The sequence below is a fragment of the Brienomyrus brachyistius genome, chromosome 2 (assembly GCF_023856365.1).
Source record: "Brienomyrus brachyistius isolate T26 chromosome 2, BBRACH_0.4, whole genome shotgun sequence".
Taxonomy (NCBI): Eukaryota; Metazoa; Chordata; class Actinopteri; order Osteoglossiformes; family Mormyridae; genus Brienomyrus; species Brienomyrus brachyistius.
The window spans coordinates 11,071,159-11,092,378 of NC_064534.1; the positions used below are offsets into that span (position 1 = coordinate 11,071,159).

Genomic DNA, 21,220 nt, shown 5'->3' on the forward strand with positions numbered 1-21,220 from the left:
AAATAGAATTTTATTATATCATGTAATTAACTAGAAAAACAACTGCAAAACAGTCAAGTAGGGAGAAGTCTATTATCGTGGATTCTCAAACCTTTGACAGACTTGTGTTGATTTGGCATGGGTTACCACTTGTCAATAATTAAATCAAATGATATGATCAAAGACTGACATGCCCGGAGGCATTATATAATCACTGCGTATTGATGAGAGTTTATCTTTCTATGGTTTCGCACTTGCTACCTACCACACGTAGTTCATATTCCCTGTAAATTTATACTGGTTGCACAACTTGCAAGTAAGTTTTTCCGTGGTGCCGCACTTGTGTATCTTCACTAGTAAACAGCAATTCCCATTTATACAAAAAGCAGCCGAAAAAGCCATATAGAAATGAAGTATTTTAGACATATTTTACAATTTCACTAAACGCAATTAATGACAACATGATTGTATTAGCCTATCAGCTGAAAAGAGATTTCACTTCATGCGGTTTTGGCTACATTCAGGTAACAATGTGTTGGCGCATTACAATTTTTTTGTTGTATAAGCAGTTGTCTTTTCAAACGGCAGTTTTAAGCCTAACAAAGGTCCTTTTAACCTCTATTATGAACTTAATTTGGAAAGTGATTAAAAATGATCACGTTACAATAGATTTTCAGATATGAGGAATGGAAAACTCCGCTTTTATCTTTTGAATTTTAAATGTAAAGAATTTCACCCACAGTTCAAGTTAATCATTGCGCAAGCGAAAGTGAGGAAAATAAAACAAAAAAACAGACACTTTAATCATGCCTGGAGCGAGCAAAGAAAAGAATGTTGATAAAAACGCGTTAGTTTTTTTGCGCGCGCTCCCCCAAATTTATCTACATGGCATCGGCGGTTGTTATCCAAGACCCTCCCCCCCCGCTCCCGACCCTGGCCAGGTTAAGCGTTTTGATTGGATTATTATTATTATTATTATTATTATTATTGCTGTTGTTATTGTTGTTATTATTATTATTATCATCATTGGGGTTAATGTTGCTGTTGTTTGTTTATGTTGTTTGCTGCTAATAATAATCTAAATAATGTAACGTGTTAAATGACTTAGACCAGTCAATGTTCAAAACATACTATTTTTTTAAGTCAGAAAAAGAATTAACAAACACAACTATAATTATAGCACTAATGAAAAAGTACCCACAAAATAAAAACTGAAAAATTACAAATATACAGACAAAATAGAAGATAATTAGACCTACAAACATGTAGGTAGCAAATTAAAAAATTATTAAATTAATGGTATACACATACATTCCACTCACAAAGTACAATGGACTCTTACGTTAGTATTGCATATGTATATATGAGAATATGTAATATATAATACGCGGTATACTCCTAACTGGAAAACATAAAGATTGCACTCCTAGATTCTATTTAATTTCAGTGTAACTTGTTCATAATCCACAGATAGTTGAATCTACAGACAGTTTCGCCGAACAAACCACTATAGGTCACTCCAAGCCACTATATTGCAGAAAATAATTTTCATCCAAAATGTTTCAATTTGCAGCCCTTGCATTTCCCCCGAAAAGATTTACTCCCGCCGTGGCTGCTTGTGCTATCTAGGCCTATGAAACTTGAAACTGTAGAATCACGACTGTCAAATTTGAAGAGCGATTAAACCGCACGCAGGCTAATGCAAATGCTGTCTCTGTGGAATGCTGCCATGCAAAAATTCTTTTCCGTAAGATGCGACAGGCATATAATGTCTAAGTGACATACACTTACCGCAAAATACAAGGAAAACAAGCCATGGACGCTTTTGCGCAAGGGCAGATGCAGCGTAAACCCCAAACTGATTGCCAGTAACGGTATAGATTAGCATGGGGTCCGCTGCACAATGATTCTGATCAATACCGCTGCACTTACATACCAGATGGCACGGGAAAAGATCAAAATGAAAAAAAGGAAAGAGAAAAGGCCCGTTTCCAATCGACCCGCTATGATTTGGGCCTCTCTAGACTTAAATAAACACAGCATGGAAAAGCCTGTAAAAGCACTGTACAATTCACTAGCAATGCAAAGGGATGAAACCGGTTTGATTAGATCATTTCTTTGTTGGGTTGTTTTCTCTTGGAGTTGTAGATATGTTTTGGACATAGTGTGGCGTAGGCTAAAGTTATACCTTTATAAGACCCGAATTCCTGAATAATATGACTAATAGTTTAGATAATTTGTGAATTCCGGTAAATCACTAATCCGATCCTGAAACTTGTTAAAGACAATTTGAGACTTATTAAACTACAAACGCGATGCCAAAGATCTACTAGACTAATGCGACAACTTGTATATCGATGTCGAATAATTATTACAGTAAAAAATATTTAAAGACAATTGATGATCAAATAGTTTCTGAGTTCTTTACCAAGCTGTGCGCCAACAAAGCAGACCTCTTTAAAAGAAAATCGGTTCTGGTTTAACACGACCTCAATAAGTTAACTCATTATAAGTATCAACTGTTAATGTATTTATTTGATAGACTTTTTTTAACCATTAACTATGCCTTAAGTTATAGCCAAACATTAAGATTATATAAATTACGCCAAACTCAAAGTTCAAGAATTCAAGGCAAGTGGAAGGAAACTTCCAGATTTGCTCATTTATTTTTTCTCGTGACAGCTGAAAGTGCTTAGAAGAGGCCCCGTCCAGGAGAGACCCCCTGCACCTCCACTGACAGTTGATCAAAAGGAAAATAGGTCACGGTTCTTCAAACTTATGTCTCCTCAGCCTTAATTACAGTCCCCTTAAACAAAGGCGACATCTGCCCAAGTCTCAACAACTACCATACGCGGTGGTCGTGTGCCAGGCGTCCAAAGCGTCAGGCAACATTACATTCAACTGGGGCGAATGATCTGCAAGTCTCACATTCTAAAACCATCGAAGTTTGCTTGCGACATGCGTCACACACGGTTAACTAGGTATATTTCAACTTATGTTAAATACACACCGTCGAGTGGAAGTTGTTTTCATATTTTATCAGTTTTTTTAGCCTGCTGTTTATTGGTGTTTGGATATACTAAATCGATTTTAGCTTTCTACTTACCTTGCATTAAACCATAACTAGATTATTATGGGCTGTTTCTACTTCTATGCAGAATTAATTTTTAATAGTTACTAAAACATAGAGGGTGTCCAGAAAATTTGCAAAACCTAAAGGCGCACATTTTAACTGGACACCGAGTAGCCTGAATATTTTCACAACTATATTGGATAATTACAAATCATCACAAGATAAAGATACTGATAGGTATACGTGCATATTATCATACTCAAGTGTCTTATAATGTATAATTGAAATGCATGCAATGAAAAAAAGACAAAATTAACCAAGTATATAAGTTTACACTTCGTGAGTCAAATTATTGGCAAAAACCTGGAAGCTCAGTTTTGCGAAACGCTTTGATTTCTAATTCCAGATGCATGCGCTCAAAACAAACAAACAAATAAATAAATAAAATAATTACAAAAAAAAATCACAACCAAACATGAACGATGTCTCGGAGCCGTCTCATTGGATAGACCGTTAGAGGGGCGGGACTCTGATAACAATGCTAGAGCCATGAATTGTTCAGAAAACGTCAGTCATTGGGATCCCCCTCCTTCCTGACAAGGGAAGGGTGATGGCCCAGCCAGCCCGGCCTGGACAGCTCCAGCTGCCTAAACAGAATACGTAGGAGGAGGAGAGGGCTCGGACATGGGGATAATCAGCACTGGCCCGTCTGATCGAGATCGGTAATTTTTTTTTTTTTTTTTTGAAAAAACCGAGAGGCCTTAGGAAACAATCATCCCGTCTCTGGCACAAAATCTGCAAATACATATATGTATAAAATACATCGATGAGCTGAATGAAGACTGCATACAACGCCTATAGATGTCTGGCCAAGGACCTGGATGCCTACGCCATGGAGCCAGAAATGACAATGGACAGCATTGGCAGTCTGCACGGTGGGCTAAGCCATGACCAGGATCTGATGAGCAATCAGAGTCCGCATCACGATCGGAGCGCCGGGGCTTTGCGGTTACATCAGGATCTAGCGGCAGCCTCTTCCCGAGCTGCGATGGTGTCCAGCATGGCTTCTATTTTGGATGGGGCAGGGGAGTACCGTCCGGATCTGTCGCTGCCGCTGCACCACGCGATGAGCATGCCGTGCGAAACGTCCCCGCCTGGGATGGGAATGAGCAGCACCTACACAACACTGACTCCACTCCAACCTCTGCCCCCGATTTCCACCGTTTCGGAGAAATTCCACCATCCGCACCATCACCACCACCACCACCACCACCAGCGCCTCTCCGGGAATGTGAGCGGGAGCTTCACTCTGATGCGGGATGAAAGAGGTCTACCAGCAATGAACAGCCTCTACAGCCCCTACCATAAGGACATGACGGGGATGGGTCAGAGTCTGTCCCCTCTGCCCACCAGTCCTCTCGGCAGCGGCCTTGGCTCCGTCCACAACACCCAGCCAAGTCTTCAAAACTATAGCACGCACGGGCACGACAAAATCCTAAGCTCCACTTTCGATGCCCACACTGCCATGCTGGCCAGAGGGGATCAGCACCTCTCCCGGAGCCTTGGTAGCCCCACGGCGGGGATGATGCCGCATTTGAACGGCGTGCACCACGGCGGGAATCAGGGCCATGCTCAATCCCACGGGCCCCTGTTGGCCTCCGGCCGGGACCGACCACCCTCCTCCTCCGGAACGCAGGGTACCAACTCGGGGCAGCTTGAAGAGATAAATACCAAAGAGGTGGCACAGAGGATCACAGCGGAGTTGAAGCGCTATAGCATCCCGCAAGCCATTTTTGCTCAGCGCATCCTCTGTCGTTCACAGGGCACCCTGTCCGATCTCTTGCGGAATCCAAAACCGTGGAGCAAACTTAAATCGGGAAGGGAGACCTTCAGGCGCATGTGGAAGTGGCTGCAGGAGCCCGAGTTTCAAAGGATGTCGGCTTTACGGCTGGCAGGTAAGACGCGCCACACACCTGTAAATGCAGTTGCTGTTGCTACCTTTTGAGTATTATTTGGGGGTAATTCGTCCTATCTTTCCCCCCTGCAGAACTAAAATAATGTCGAATTATATTATAGTCTTTTGACTATCATCGATTATAATAAATACTTTTGAAAAAACAAAGAAGAATATTTAAGCAAGTTGGTATTGGGGTTCAATTTCCGTAGTTATTGCTGCCATAGTTATATTAATAGGCTAATATTATGACGAATTTCCTGATGTGATTATATGCAATTTGTAATTCAAAAGGATTTTCACACTATAGTCTATATACATTGTGGACACATATGTGTGTATAGATTCTAAAAACGAGTAACAAATTGAGTAATTGAAACATTTTAAAGAAAACACTGCAGCGTATATAACGTTTAATGCGAATTAGGCCTACATATATGTATTTATAATCACGAACATGGTCACTGTAGTATCTGCACGCACAGCCGATGCAGAAATCTCCCTGCCTCTGGTTTTAGATGACTTATTAATTACTATTTTCTAGTGGTAGTTTTACTCCATGCATCGCTCTATCCTGCTCTCTCCTTCTCGTTTTCCTACCCGACAATCTCAGCGCCCAGCTGTGCTGCCTGGTCGCCGGCGTTGATGTGTCTAGCGGTGCGATTGTATTTTCTTGGGCGGTTCAGTGGTGTTGAGCGCAATTTATTCCAGTGAAGAATAGTTTTTAATGAGTTACTGTGAAATAAAAGTGAATAAAAGGATTGTACCTATACCGGAACGCGGTTGCCCCCTCTATTGAATAAAAACAGCGTTCAGATGGTTATTTGCTTATTACGAGAAAAAGAGAACATATACTTTTATACGTAACAGTGGATCTGAAAGCTATATGTTTATTTTTTTGGAATTAATTAGCAGCAAAATAGACGACTGTTAGGGCTGAACGAAAATGAAGCAGACATGCAAATTGGGTTAACCAGTGGGCCTAACTATCTTAGTAATATTATGAAGTTATGCGCCAATATTTTGGTATCGCTTCATATTTAATGGTAAAAATCTGGAAATCGTGTTTTGAAAATCGACCGTTATCTCTTTTGTGTGATATGGTAGTTAAATAATTTAAGTGATTAAAAATATCTCTGTATACATCCATAATCTTTTTAATAGATTGTGTGAGAGTTTTCAGCATGCGCTGTAAATAAGCCTACATGTACCACAGGAATGTTATCAGTAAGGCATAAAAATCGATTCATCTTGTTTGGTCAGAATAGCTTGCACACAACGTAGTATGACTCTGTCTCGATGATGGATGAATGGCAGGTCACCACTTGTAGCAATTACTTTTATTTAAAATGATCATTTCTGAAATACACCTGATACATTGCCCGGCTACAACTGTGTAGTATTCCCACTATCTGCTTGACAATAATAAATGCACATAATCGATATTTTGAGATGACTAATATTTAAATATATGGTGATGTTTTTATGCTTTTATAGCATAAATACACGTGAAACACATATATGGGCCTGTTAAGGGATTATTTCAGCTTGGATCATACAGATCTGAAATAACGGCATGTGCTTTGGACTAGAGTTGGAGAGAGGCTATAATGTGATCGACGAGACTGGGGCTTTGGAGCCGGGAGGAGAAGCTGGGGCGACGCGATGAATTATTGATAGAAATCTCTGCATGCCTGCAGGCTGAGGCCGCTGGGCCCAGAACGACCGCCACCTTGTTTCCAGTTAAACAGGCAAGATGTGCTGAGCTGTACGCCTTTGTTCCTCATCACCCAACTTCAGTCAGTCAAAAGCACCGATTACATAAAAAATTGCAGAAAAAGCATAGTCCGACTGGATATTTGCCCTGGCTACGATAACTTAGAAACTTTCATATTGGAGCGAACCATTACAAAAGGGAGCAATGCTTCAGCAAAAGGTTAAAAAAAAAAGCTCTAATTATAATCAGCCCCGACTCAGTTCAATGCACTTGGTGCCCAAATGCAATTTTCTCATGTCCAATACCGTTTGTTTGATACGTGAGTGAAGATCTGGGCTGGGCTACAGACGTAGTTTCAATTACTTTCCCTGAAATAACGTTTTAAACATGGTATAATGGTTGAAACAGCGACGGCAATTCATTAACGAATAGCCTACTAGCCCACTGTAAAGGCTGCCGGCTGTGAGGTAGGGTGAGTCACACCTATATTAGTGTCAAACACATCCACTCTGTTTCGCAGTTTTCTTATTTGCATTCCATGGGGTCATACTTCATAATAGTATCTGATAGTATCATCTGACAGTATTATTTGAAAATATCTAGAACAATGTTTATAACTGGCTTTTCTGAACTGTGTTGGTTTTAAAACAGATCTTAGGGGTAACGATTTTAAACCCAGAAAGTAATCTTTGGATTGTCCAGTTCCATCTTGCCTGTACTAACTCATAAACTATCAGAAACAAGACTGAAACAGTCCTGTAAATCCTCATACCCATACCACTGTGCATGAGATAGCTGTGCAATATAAATAATGTCACAAATAGATAACAATAATTGTTAGTACTTGTTGTCATAGCAACTGTCAGTGTAGTCCCACACTTCTATTGTGGATTCAGATGTGTTACTGCAGTTTGCATGGTCTCCCCCTGTATCCTCCACCCCCTCTCCAGTGATGTGATTGTGTCCATGTGTGTATGATTGTGTTCCTCCACATGTCCTATTACAAGGGCTCAGTTAGGCTAAATGCTATTATTAGAATCAGAAAAAAATATCTCACTTTATTGTCAGTACGTATCACCATACCAGAATGGTTTGTGATCCAGTGCCAAACATAAAGTGCATGACAATATATTTCATGTTCTCAGTGAATTTCCTTTGCATTCGTAACTTTAAATTATTATACAGGTATGTACTTGTATATTAAAGGTTATTTTATTAGTAGTTCTTACACGGGAATATTAGTTACTTATGGGGACATCCGAGGAGATTTCATTCCTGTCAGTGTCGAACTCTGACCGTAGTCTTTCATGCTGAAGCAAAGGCCCAGAAGGGGATCTGAAATGCTCAATCGGACGAGACCTCTCGTTAATTTCTATTTCAGTCTCCCAATCGTGTGGTTAAGTCCCTTTCCAAAACAAATGTGTGTATATCGATGGGGATCGATACGGATCATCTCCTGAAGATTAAAAGCGCATTAATGCTGGCAACGATAACATAAACGTGTGGACCCAGTCGGCATTGATCTGGAACCTGATCCAGGCTCTTTCCAGTAAAGCTGACGGCGGCGATTCCTTCCCAGCACCAGCCCGCAATCGGCCTCCAGTTAGTGCCAGGCTTACAATAGCGTCCGATCAGCTCCGCAGATGATTGTCACGTATGAAATACAACACACTAGAAAAGCCGGGATTTGAGCATCTTTAAATCACTCGCCGTTTGTGTTTTCAGGCTTAAACCTCCTTGCCTAGTAGCACGTTCATTTAAATCGGATAGGATTTTAATAATCAGTGGAAATAATAGTTTTAATGGTTCGGAGGAATACTGAGACGCACTTTACCAAGCTTAGGTTTGTAAATGTGGCCGTGCCGATAAAGCATTAACATAAAAATTGCATCAGTGCTCCTGTGACTCCTCTACCAGACCTCGCTGTCGGCAAACAAAAAGAGCTAAATGTCCATCTCGGTATTTCATCGGATTGTTTGCCGTATCAAACAAAGCCATCTGTACGCAGATCATCACTCCAAGCCGCATCCCACGGTGATGCAAAACTGCGTTATGCTATTTACCTGCTTCCCAGTTTTCACCTTCGTACATGTCGGCATATGAGGCTAGAACTGGATCCCGATTTTGCAAAGGCATTGCAGGGTGATTTCCCATCCAACGGCGTAGATAAAATGTGAGGTTGAAGCTAGAGAAATGGTTGACAGAGCATGTTTGCTCCGGGTCTGATGCAGATTGCACTCTCCTTTTTATGAGTTATTATTCAATACCATGACTCATGCATGTTTAACTACTTTGGTTCCGGCAGTTTTTCTCAACGCTCCGCTTCCGCCGTCGTCGTAATGCCTATTGTAGCAGTGCGTCCTACCTACCTTTAAAATGAGAACTACCGTTATATATCTGTGTGGCTTCATAAATGTATTTTTCTATGATCTATAATAATCAGACTTGCGCTTTTCTTTTACTCTTACTGTTTACTCTCAATTACCTGGCACATCCCCCCCCCCCTGCTTCTCCTGGGGTTTGATGTGAGAGCTGCGCTTTGTCTCCTAGTTGAGTTAAAATGAAGGTCATGTTTGATGAAGGGCCGCTGTACTTTTGATCGAATCGTTCACCTCTTACGTTGACGGCATGAAGAAAACACCGCGGTTTCGTAATTAATACCAAAGTGCAAAAAGCCTGGATAGGGCAGGAACAAGGGGGGGCTCAGAGGCATTGCAGTGTTTATCAGCAAAGCAGGCGGAGGAGGACATGTATGCTAATACCGACAATGTGCAAATCACAAGCATCTGCAAGCACAGGATCTTTCGTCCACAATGGCTACATCCCATTCAGCGAAATGTTAGCGACTGTTAAGTGGAGTGAATATATGTATTTTAGTCTGAAAAGGACGTTAAATATGAGGTATGGGGAAAAATACATTTGAATTTGGAGCGCATATAAAATAATTTGCCTAATTATTTACTTTTTATTATTATTATTATTATTATTATTATTATTATTATTTTGAAAAGATAAACATGATTATTAGTATCTAAGCATATAATATATTTAAAAATTACTAAAATATTCCTTAAAAAATAGCAAAAAACGATCAAAGCAAAGGCCGCTGGTGAAAACTTCTTACATTTCTCACATTGTTTTTGTACCTTTTTACGTGGATTGAAAGCTGCACGAAACATCATTTTGATCGTCAGTAATCTTTTTGAAAATTGTACAGCAATTTTTTTTGATATTTTGCTTCTTTGGTGTGACACAGTGAAGAATATGTTATGTTTCAGAAATGCAACACCTGAGGAGTTTCGGACCTGGTTCATTTTTTACAGAAATAATAATAATAAATGTATTTCCCCGTGTCTGAAAGTGAGTTGTGTTGTTGTTAAGTTAAAATATTAGTCAGGACACACAGTATGATCTTTACATAATGTCTCAAGAGAATGCTTTAAAAGTTGGGGTGTAATCATTTCTGTAAGTTAAGAAGATAATATTCAAGCATTAAAAATTATGTTAATGTCACTGTTATATAGCTTTTTAAAGTCAAGACAGCTTAGTCTAATATGCATTGAATGAAAATGTTTTGGTTTTACAAATTATGTGTTAATTTGGGAAATGTTTTTTAAAAAAAGACTCCTGAGTTGTGTTCATCGTCTTCATTTTCTTCTGTATTTCACTCCAAAAGCAAAAGCCGCCTCTCAGGTAACGGTACTCAGCCAATCAAAGCCAGGCTTTAGAAACACGCTTCCCCAAACGCAGACGTGCTCCTTTACGTTACTCATGTCAGCAGACACTGGGGGATTTCCATCTCTCCTTGGTTTGAAGGAAGCTGGATCTGAATCTCACTCTCCACGTTCTTTATTTACTTAGCAAGTGTTATCCTAAGCAATTTGCTCTTTATTTTCTATTTTCACATCTGGATGTTTTTGTTGGAGCAATTCAGGTTAAGTGTGTGCTCAAGGGTACAACAGCAGCATCCTTCATGGGACCTAAAGTGCCAAAACTTGGACCCACACTGACTCTCACTCACATGCACACTCAGGCCTTCGCTGCCTCATGTGTTTGGGAGCGTGTGCAGTTTGAGGGCCATACAGACAAGCGCTTGGGGCTGTTTTCATGACGTGCTTTTCTGGAGCGCTGTTTGTGTGACCGCCTCCTCGTACCTCAGACCTGTCTGTTAATAACCAATTTTGCCTGTTTTCACCAGGAGAATTCTGTAAGCAAGACGAGGCATCAGAGCGACTTATGTATTCTGGTAAAACACTTTACTTTTCTTACCAACATTACATTTTATTTCATTGTCACCTGCACTGCATTGTCACCTGCACTGCATTGTCACCTGCACTGCATTGTCACCTGAATATCTGACTGTATCCATGTGAGACAGATCGTTTGCTTTTATTTGAGGTTTGCACTCGGCCACGGCGCCTAGCCGTTCCACATGGACCGACGCCGCTAATTTCAGAGCAATGCAAGAACAACATTTGTTGACATTTCCCAGGCATGAGCGCAAAACCATAAATAATAAGCACGCAGTATGATTAATGCTGCCGTGCTCATAAAATCCATCACATTTACGCCTTATTGCTGTTCTAAATTGAAACCCACGGATGTAATTGCGTTAAATGAACCAAATTGCTTATTTAAATTCCCGGCCCAAGAATCCGTGGATTTTGCACTAGTTTGTTACTGTACGCCATAGTGTGTTAGTTCCAGTTTAGTGATTGATTATTAGGATCCTTTGCCCTTCTGCCCGGTAAATAAAGGCTGGGCAAACAGCTTCGGACCTTTTCACCTCTTACATTTTTATCCTCCCCCATGCTTTAGGACAGCATGTAAAATGACGGAGGGGTGTGTGTGTGTGTATATATATATATATATATATATATATATATATATATATATGTTTTTTTTTTTTAAAAAAAAGCTTATATCTCAAACCGTTAATTATTTTCATTCAGGTGGACAAACTCTGCTGTTGTACCTTTGAATGTCATGACATCAGGCTTTATGGAGAGGGCTCAAAAGCCCTTTCAGGCTTGACTGATTTACAATGATTTGGCTCTCAGCTGCAGTGTACGGAGAGCTCCTACAGTGTGTATAAGTCGACATGCCCATTTGCATTTACTTACAAAAGTATGTCCCATCAAATGACATCTCACACAATACTGCCATCCTGTGGTGAATCAGCATACATCCCGTGCACTTTTTCTTTGTACTGTAAATCTAACCAAACAAATGCTTTGCATGTGATAAACTAGTCCGCTTTAGCATGATCGTGCAGACTGACAGCAGTGTTATGGAATAAAATGATGTTATTTATGTGTAGTATAGGGTAACCCTGAACGTGGAGTCTTATCTGAGGAAGCACGGAACATTAGGCAGGGACCCCCCCGACAGGATGGAGCACTGATCCACAATTTGGGTGATTTTAGATGATAGAAGCCCCCCGACTCATGTTTTTGGGCTACAGGTGGAAATTCACACAGCACAGAGATAACATGTAAAACTCACATATGGATGAGATCAAACCACCATCCCTGGAAGTGTGGAGTGATACTGCTAGATTAGAAGTACTTTAGCTTCATTTTTTTCCTGTTATTTGACAGCGTGTTCTGTCTCGCTGCCTCTTGGTCTTTGGCCTTCGGTATCATAACGAGAGGATCTGTCAGCCATGCAAGACCATCTGTGTGCTTCAGCGTAGCAAACTGAGAATAGTCACATGGCCATGTAGCATCATCATCGTCATTATCTTCATCTTATACATTGGGCTAAAGGTGGGGATAAATCTGCAACTTTGACTGAAAGTCTGTGGAATTGGTGTTGTATTTAACTTATGCATGCTTTATGTAGCTGAATCCAGGTCAGCCCATAGTGTATACAATATCTCAGTATATATTAAAATCAGGCATTTAATATCTGTTGCATTTTAGCTCAAACCTTAACTTCCCACAAAAGTAATATATAATCTCTGTGAATTTCATCTCATTTCCCATTGGATCTTAATTCTGCACTACTCAGAAAAGTAAACACCTAAATTAATAAGTACATGAAATGCACAGTAATTTGCTTTACAGGCAAATATCAGTGTAGCTCCTTTAATACAGGAACAATCAGAAGACATTTAAAGGTGGTTACAATGCATGAGTGGAGTGAAAGAAACACTGCTCACACATCTAATGTCCATATACCCATGGAGCAGAACAAACACTGCATATAGTTTTCTTTGGCAAATGAAATTGGCTTATATATATAAAGAAATAGCATTTCTGCTTTGCAGTCATTAATCAGTAGTGCATGTCGGACTTAATGCTGTTTATAACATCATTTAATAATTTAATTAGTCCTCTACAGAATTCTAAAATAAGAAGTTAATGCTATATGAAATACAAATGTAATACTTGGTAAAAAGAGTAATATGCAGAATATCGGGCAGTTGATTGTTCTAAGTCATTAATTTAAATTTTCACATTTAAAATTGTGCTGCTTTGTCACCAATCTCAGCAGCAAGTGGGGGGCTTTTAAACTGCTAAAGTTTTCTAATGTATTTCCACCTTTTGTCCATCCCTCTCTTCCCTGCCCTCCATACCCGGTTGTCGCTACAAGCATGCAAGCGCAAAGAGCAGGACCCAAACAAAGACAGAGGCAACACACCAAAGAAATCCCGCCTGGTTTTCACAGACCTCCAGCGACGCACCCTAGTGGCCATCTTCAGGGAGAACAAGCGGCCGTCCAAGGAAATGCAGCTCACCATCTCGCAGCAGCTGGGGTTGGAGATCAGCACTGTCAGCAATTTTTTTATGAATGCCAGAAGGCGGAGCCTGGACAAGTGGGTGGATGAGGGTAGCCCTGGGGCAGCTTCCTCCACCTCCAGCACCTGCACCAAAGCGTGACTGGGGGACTAGGGTGATGAGGGTTGGCTGGGATAGGAGTACCAAAGAGTGATTGGCAGATCGGGCCAGTGGGGCCGGCCCTGGAAGTGGAGTTCCGAATTGTGATTGGGGGATGGAGGTTTGTGGGCGGGGTCTGTCCTCCAGGAAAGGGCGCTTCCTTGAGATCTTTAATTTTGCTTTTTTTCTAAGTATGAGAAAGGAAAAAAGGGCTGTTTACTGGCAAGAGGAACGAATTGCTACAAAGTTCTTGAATCCATTCATCCAGAGTCAGGATGTACCAAAGCGATATACATTCACTATAACCCGTGAGGGACTGTGATCCAGTGATGCCGTCAGATCTGTTTGTTATGTTTTCTTTCTGTCGATTATTGAGTGATTATTATCTTTATTTGAAAAAAAAAAAAAATGTTACACAAATTTGGAAGAAATCGGGTAAGGACCACTACACTCAAAGGCTATAGTAAGGATGCAGTGATGTCAAAGTCACGATGCAGCAACATCTGGAGAACATGGTAGAGGATAGGACCAGACCTCAGGTCAGTGCTGTTTCATCCTCTGAATGCTTTCAGATTGGATATTTAAGGAAGAGGCCTACTTGTGTTGCTTTTTGCACACATCGCTTGATTCAGTGTTGTTGGTGACACTTTGACCTTTATGCGCCCTGATCTAACATTCTGGAGCGTTGTCTGCCAGCAGCAATTTCAATTTTTTTCTCCATTCTCTAGGCCTGAATAACAAATTTAAATATCTAGTAAATCAATGCAATTTATGACGATAGTTGGTTTTTATATGCCCCCATAGTTCAATTGTTAACTCACAACTTCTCACAATCGAAACGAACAAACCAAAAACTTCGTCAGTGTTAATAGAAGAGATATGTCATAATGACTCGAATATACAACAGTTCGTCATAGCAAACCTTGACCTGTGGTCTTAGCTTAGGTCTTACTTTGAAAGGACGCTGTGGTGATAGAGACCTGAGCAGGTGGCTTTGTGGGGGGGTAGGGTGGCAAGGTCCTGGCTGGGCGAGCTTCACAGATAATAACGAGGACTTGGCAACTAACAGCCCCCTACAGTGAGCACAAGTAAGAAGCACATTTCCTCCACAGCAGAACACTGCTCTCCGTATGTTACCCAACTCAGGATGTCACTTTTGTAGAGTAGATGAACAATCTAATACCCGCCTCCTCCAATAAGCTGGGGTTCTCCTGTTCGGGATTTCATTTAATCACAATATTCCAGTTTAGGCGTGTATAGCTTCCTGAAACTATTACGCTTTCTTTCAGTCCAGCACAAGCCGTAGACTGACCTACCCCCCCCCCCCCCCCCCCCAACTGTGTCAACAAAGCCTCATGCTGGAGTCTTTTGATCACAAGTACAGCGTCTTTCATGAATTTAGTTAGATGTGCTGCCGTACCACAGAGTTGAGGTTCGAGCCAATAAGCAGCCCTTTTCGGTGACGTGGAAGGAAGCCGAAGGCTCAGGAGGTTCTTTATGGGCCGCTAGACTTTACTATTTATTGACCATTTGAAACCAAAGAGACTTTCTTTTTTTGTTTTTTGTTTTTTTGTTGTTCGGCACCTAAATCCTCTGCAGCTTTTCCAAAGAACAAAAGTAGTAACCGTAACGACCATGATGAAGTTGATAAGTGCAAGAACGGGTTATTGGCGAAGGATGTTCGTGTGTGTGTGTGTGTGTGTGTGTGTGTGTACGTGTGTATGTGTGTGTGTGTGTGTGTGTGTCTGGGTGTTGGTGATCTTGGTGGGGGTGGGGGGAGGGGGGGGGTTATTTTCTAAGGCGCAGACAGGGACCAAAATGGGTACCACACGTAGGGGAGGGTCGCCATAACGACACCTGCTTCCCAAGACAGAGAATGAAGTCTCTCAAAGTGGGAGATTGTCCTATACGTGTGCCTATGCAGAAACACACAACAAGAACCTCATCAGCTACAGCACCAAAGACTCATGCATATTCCTGCAGAAGCCCCATTCCCCACTTAATGGTTACCCTTTTTTATATAGTTTAGTCCCGTTTGCTATTATTTCAAAATAGTTCTTTTCAGAAGCTAAACCAAAAAAAAAAAAAAAGCATCAAAACCAAAGAATGTCTGCATATATGTGAATATTTGATTCTCCATTTTATCTCGAATTACATGTACACTGTATATTTTTATTTAACCTGTGTTTGGAAGCATATTGAACGAGGTTTCTTTCAAACATGGGGGCCACTCAGATTCAGTGAGACGAAGTGTCGAAGACACCGTGAACAATGTGTGTTGTTTAGTGTAACCACAGGAACAAACTCTAGACCAAAGATTCTTGTCTGGGATGAGCCCTTTTAAAATGTCACGGGCTTACTGTCATTCTGTTATACTGCCCGGAGACATGGCTTTAAAGCAAAACGAAGCAGTGTTGCAATGTTGATGTAAAATGCTGCATGACACCAAAGACAAAGGCCATCTCTTTCATCAGGCTCGTACGTTTTAGCCTCTACGGTATTAGGACTGTATCAGGGTCACAAACTCTGCACCATCTCACCCGCTTCTGCTCTGCTTTTGGTATCCATGGCTGCTCAGAGCACCACACTGGGACTAGAGTAACACTGCGACCTTCCGCTGAATCCCTGTTCTCATGCTTGTAAAGCAGAACAAAAATTTTGATGGCAGGTAGTCACTATAAGAACAATTCAAAGCCACTGAACAGCATACTGTTTCACTCACTAAAGCCAAATGGCCTGGATGATGTGTGAGATGTGCCTGCCCAAGGGTGGTTCATATCTAGGTTAAGGGTGTGCGAGTAGGGCTGCAGTCTGAGTTATTTTAAAAATGTGTCTACAGAGAGTGGTCTATGTATGGGTGATATTACGAACATGTTTGGAAATCTGTGGGTGATACAAAGAATGGGTCTGCAGAGGGTGGTCTATGTGGATGATGTCTACGTGGTCTTAAAGAAGTGTGGTCTACGTCTGAATGATGCTGAGAAGACCTTGGTAATAACCGCACCCACAGATGGAATTTAAAGGATGCACATTAGACCCTGTGTGGGAGACACATGACATGCCCAGGTAGCATGTGATAGGTCCGGATTATGTGTCATACCTGGGTCACATGACACCCAGAGCTATGGAAAGAAAGATGGCTCTCATACGCTTGCTTCACTGTATGCAAAGGTAAAATCAGTCAACTTCAGTGCAAAAATCATAGAAATTTTATAATGTGCGTTTGTTTGACTTTCAACAATGTATGATGAAATTTACATTTTAATTTTAATGTAACCTTAATTTAAGATGCCAAATGTTGTTGAGTTTACATGGTTTGTTTTCTTTGTTTTAATTGTACTTATTTATTTATGACCAAGCTGTGTTCTATTTAATTTTATTTAATTAGTTGTAATTTGGGTAAATATTTATGGGTATTTATTATTGCACATTAAAGATATAGTGCTTCTGTCCCTCTTAATTTATGAACATTTTGGTTTGCTTTAAAAAGCTTAAAAACGTGTACTTTTTTGAAGAATGACTTCAAAACCAAAGCATAAATATGATCAATGTATAAATGACGCATAGAAAAAGCTTAGATCATTGATTTCTACTGTGATTTTAAAAATATAATTTAAATAATGTAGGTTGTTTAAACATTTCTTTGCCTTTGATGTGGGGAATGGAGACTTACCTTCGATTTCTCGGGCTGATAAAAAAAAAAAAAACAATTTGTTGTTGAATGTTGATGAAGAACTTCGCTGTGGAACGTCTCCTGTCAGAGATGAGGAGTTAACGTCACTGTTAGGTCTGTGCCCTGTTTCAGACCAAATTGTTGCGATTCACCAAAGAAAAACCCGAACCAATAAGTAGCTACCTGAGGTTGTACGTTAAGATGGAAAGAGGATTCCTGTAAATTTGCTACTTCCGTGACGGGCTCTGTATGTACGGAAAGAAGTCTTTCTGCTTTCAGTGAGAACCACGGAGCCTACCTCACTGACTCTTCATGTTAATCATGGTGATGAAACCAAAGATACCAAAGATATTGTTTTCCATGAATGGTCTGCACTTGGCTCTTGATTTATTTCCTGTTTCTTTCTTTCCAGCTTCCTAAGCACAAGTATTCCCTTCTCCTGAGCGTATGTGTGTAAAGGAAAAGGGTATCAGCTTGTGTATTTTATACTAAGATTTTGTAATATATTTTATAGCTCTGTGTGTTCCTACTTCCAATTTGACAGTCGATAATACAGAAGACCCCCCTCCCTTCCAAACTCGAACTAAAGACGGCCGGTGCATTGATGAGGGTGTGTGTTGGAGTGTTTTCACCGATGATAATACCTGTAGGGTAAGCGTCCCGTACACTGCAGTCATCTCGATGCAGTTACGCAAAGAATGTATATTTCCTGGATTTGCCTGATTATCTTTGACCGTATATGTTACCGTGTTGGAGTGCCCGTGGGGCTGGCCAGGAATGAGAAATTCTTCCCTTTCAGCGCACAGTCGCTAAAATGAACCAAAGAACACCCCCCCTCCCCCCATCTACAAAAACAGCTGATATTGGTGAGGCAGAGAGTCGGGGTCACAGGGGGAAGAGTAACGGCAGCATGACATGTGGGAACCAAACCACCACAGTGATAAAGGTGGAGGCATTAATATGGCCCAGACCCTAGTAGGAACACTCAGAACTTTGACTCCACGTTGATACGAGATGGTGTAGTGGTGAAGTGTGAGATACCCATGGGGTGAGTGCCTTGCTTGACCAAAGCGATGTTTTTTTTTTTTTTTTTAATCTTTTAAATTTTTTTTTCCAGTTCCCTTTGGGTTTTCATTTAATTATTATTATTTTTTTTACTTCTCTGAATACCTCAGTTTCTGGCCGGTGGGGGTGTGGGCTGGGCCGTGGTGCTTCTGCAACGCACCTGCAGAAAAGGGCAAACAGACACGGATCAAAAATGCTAGCTTCCCTCCGAGTGGTCGCAGAGCTTTCATTCAAAAACTATTCGCGCAGACCATGGTGTTAGTGCAGGCCGTGCATTTCTTACTGGAGTCTCTCAGATATACCTCATAGGTCATAGAGTTTAGGTAATGTTATCATAGGATTACTCACTTTTTTTGGTAACTGTGACTTTATGAAACAAACTAAAAAGAAGCTTTATACATTCTGAGTTGTGCTTTTTGTAATAGTTGACAAGGTTTTTCATGGTTTTTTGACCGTTTTCTGTGTTCTGTCCCTTCTGTGTGTGTCTATGGCGGGATGTTTTATTTTAGTTATTTATTGTTTATTTTCTTTGGACTGGGAGAAATCAGAGAACAAGCCTTCCCTCCCAAGATTCATTTCCATGTGTCTATCTTGTTCTTCCCTGTTATGTGTTAAAATGAAGTATTCCAAGTAGCAAATGCCAAACAGTGCTATAGGCCGAATGTTGTGCATGACTATATTTAGCAATGTAATGCATTGTGATTATTAAGACTTTTTGTTTCCAAATACCTTGTTCCATTTCTTTATTGATGTCATTTAGGCATGTTAGCCTGGTAAAGGATGTGTCTGTGCTATGTGTACACGATCTAACACAGTTAAATTAGATTAAACAAAACAATTAAAGCTTCCCAAGAAACCTTCCGTAGAGAAGGGGAAAAAGAGAATTAGGAACCTAAAATGCACGACAACAGCACTTGAAATGAAAATTAGTTAAACCATCGAAAGATGGTTTTCAAGTTGGGAATGTTATGCAGGGAGGCCGTGTCCAGCAATTCAGAAAAATTATTAACATTAATATAATGTGTGTCCCCATAGATGGTGCATTTAAATGTGACTGAAAATCAACACAATTTATGACTAAATACTAAATTAACATAAGCAGCCTTTAGCTAGTTAACATGACTAACGTTCATTTTCCCTCCCATCTACTGAACGGTACGGAAGAAAACCGCTGTTCCATAGACTATTAAAGGCAGTATTTTGGCAATAGTGTTTTCATATTTGCCTACTGACATATTTTGATTTAAAAACTGTAAGATAATAAATAGACACCGCAGACTGACTGATCATCATCAAACGTCACCATACGCTTCAGTAACAATCGCTATACTAATGTTTTCTCAACTATGCTGCCAGTGCTGTAATGTACAGGAACCTTCACCCCACTTACCCGACACTCTCATGTCGCTCCCCTGCCCCTGGCGACCCACTCACCTGACACACTCATCTGTCTTACGCCTCACATACATTCACACATCTCTCCCGCCTGACAGGACTGCGGTATGACATTCTCTCACTGTTTATAAGCACCATTTACACTGAACACTCTCCTCTGCATAGACGTTAGAATTATGAGTTTGTCCCCTCTGTTATTCGGTTGTGTTTCATTTCCCATTATAATCAAACGATAGTGTATATTCTGAAATTCAATACAAATAAACAGCTTTAAACAATTTACATTTTGATTTTGCTGGATTTCTTTTCTCTTCCAGGGATTTAAAACTTCAACACGGACAGTTCTGGGGAGAATTATGCATCTCTTAGCAAAAAAAATGATAAAAACTTTCTGAAGGGTGTTGTTAAGGGTGAGTTTAGAGTCTAATTGATCCGGTTAATAAGAACTGAACACCAAGAACTGCCAGAACACAAAACATTCTACATTTTTTTCTTTTTATTGTTATTAAATATGTTTTTAGGTTTATCAGAATGCTAGGGTCCATTACTGTTTAGCTTCAGGTAAAATTTCACATGCCCTTATCTTCATTGTCCAGTTGAGACATACACTATGTCGTCTTTAAATGGCTTTCCATCACCCGAATCAGACCTGTTCTAATTCTTTTGTTCCCAGTTGCTAAGACAACAACTGCCTTCCAGTGTCAGGTTGTGACATTTGGCTTTTGGTCTCCTAGGCAGGTCAGGGAGGCGTCAGACATTACACAGTATTGTGAATCATCTCCCTGGCTACCTTTTCATACGTCAACCACAAATAAGGTTGCAAAAATGCTGCTTTGGTTTATTTTGTTGTTGCAAAAGGAAAAATCTAGTGTTGATACTATAAGTAACTATGACATAGAATATTACCTTCTATAGAAACTTCTGGATATCTAGGTACATCTTTCCAACGATCACATTTTGAAAAATGTTGTATAATGCAAATACAGATAAGTAGGAATTATGGGAAATATATATATTTTTTTAATCCAAGCATAGACCTGGGACATTGGACCTGGAGTGATCACTGCAAAAAGTTCAACAGAATGCAAGGCGGGAACCATTCACGAAGATCAAAAGCTCCAAGTACATCCTTGCATATGCAATAAAAGGCAAGAACCACCCCAAAGATTCTCATTTCAAAAACCTGTGTTTTGAGCCATGACACAAAGCTCGACCTTCAGCAGGCCGGAGGAGACACACAAGGACAGTGCGTACAACCAGGGGAAAACGGGCGTAGAGCTACGTGCTTTTCAGATCTTCTGGACATCCATTTTGTGTTTGTGTGAGGGACCGGGAACCAGTGATGCCCACACAGTTCCACTATCATGTTCATAACACTTTGTTAGCCCCATTACAAAGAGTCTATGGGAAGCGTACGAGACAGGAAAAGGTGAAATCGGAATCCCGACACTGGTTCATGGGGATCAGAGACTCTCCACACGCC

General features: G+C 40.6%; 1 protein-coding gene across 3 annotated transcripts; it reads left to right on the forward strand.

Annotated features, from left to right (window-relative positions):
* The first annotated feature begins 3,452 nt into the window (after positions 1 to 3,452).
* Positions 3,453 to 20,019, forward strand: LOC125725002 (one cut domain family member 2-like). 3 transcript variants are annotated; one of them, XM_049001541.1, is made up of 4 exons: positions 3,453 to 4,790; positions 4,875 to 5,007; positions 10,922 to 10,969; positions 13,321 to 20,019. In XM_049001541.1, the coding sequence occupies exons 1-4, from the start codon at positions 3,888 to 3,890 to the stop codon at positions 13,605 to 13,607; spliced, it is 1,371 nt and encodes a 456-aa protein (XP_048857498.1). In that variant the 5' UTR covers positions 3,453 to 3,887; the 3' UTR covers positions 13,608 to 20,019. The 3 variants fall into 3 exon arrangements, with proteins under 3 accessions (XP_048857498.1, XP_048857488.1, XP_048857477.1); XM_049001520.1 differs by having other exon boundaries at positions 3,455 to 5,007; XM_049001531.1 differs by lacking the exon at positions 10,922 to 10,969 and having other exon boundaries at positions 3,454 to 5,007.
* The last annotated feature ends 1,201 nt before the right edge of the window (positions 20,020 to 21,220 follow it).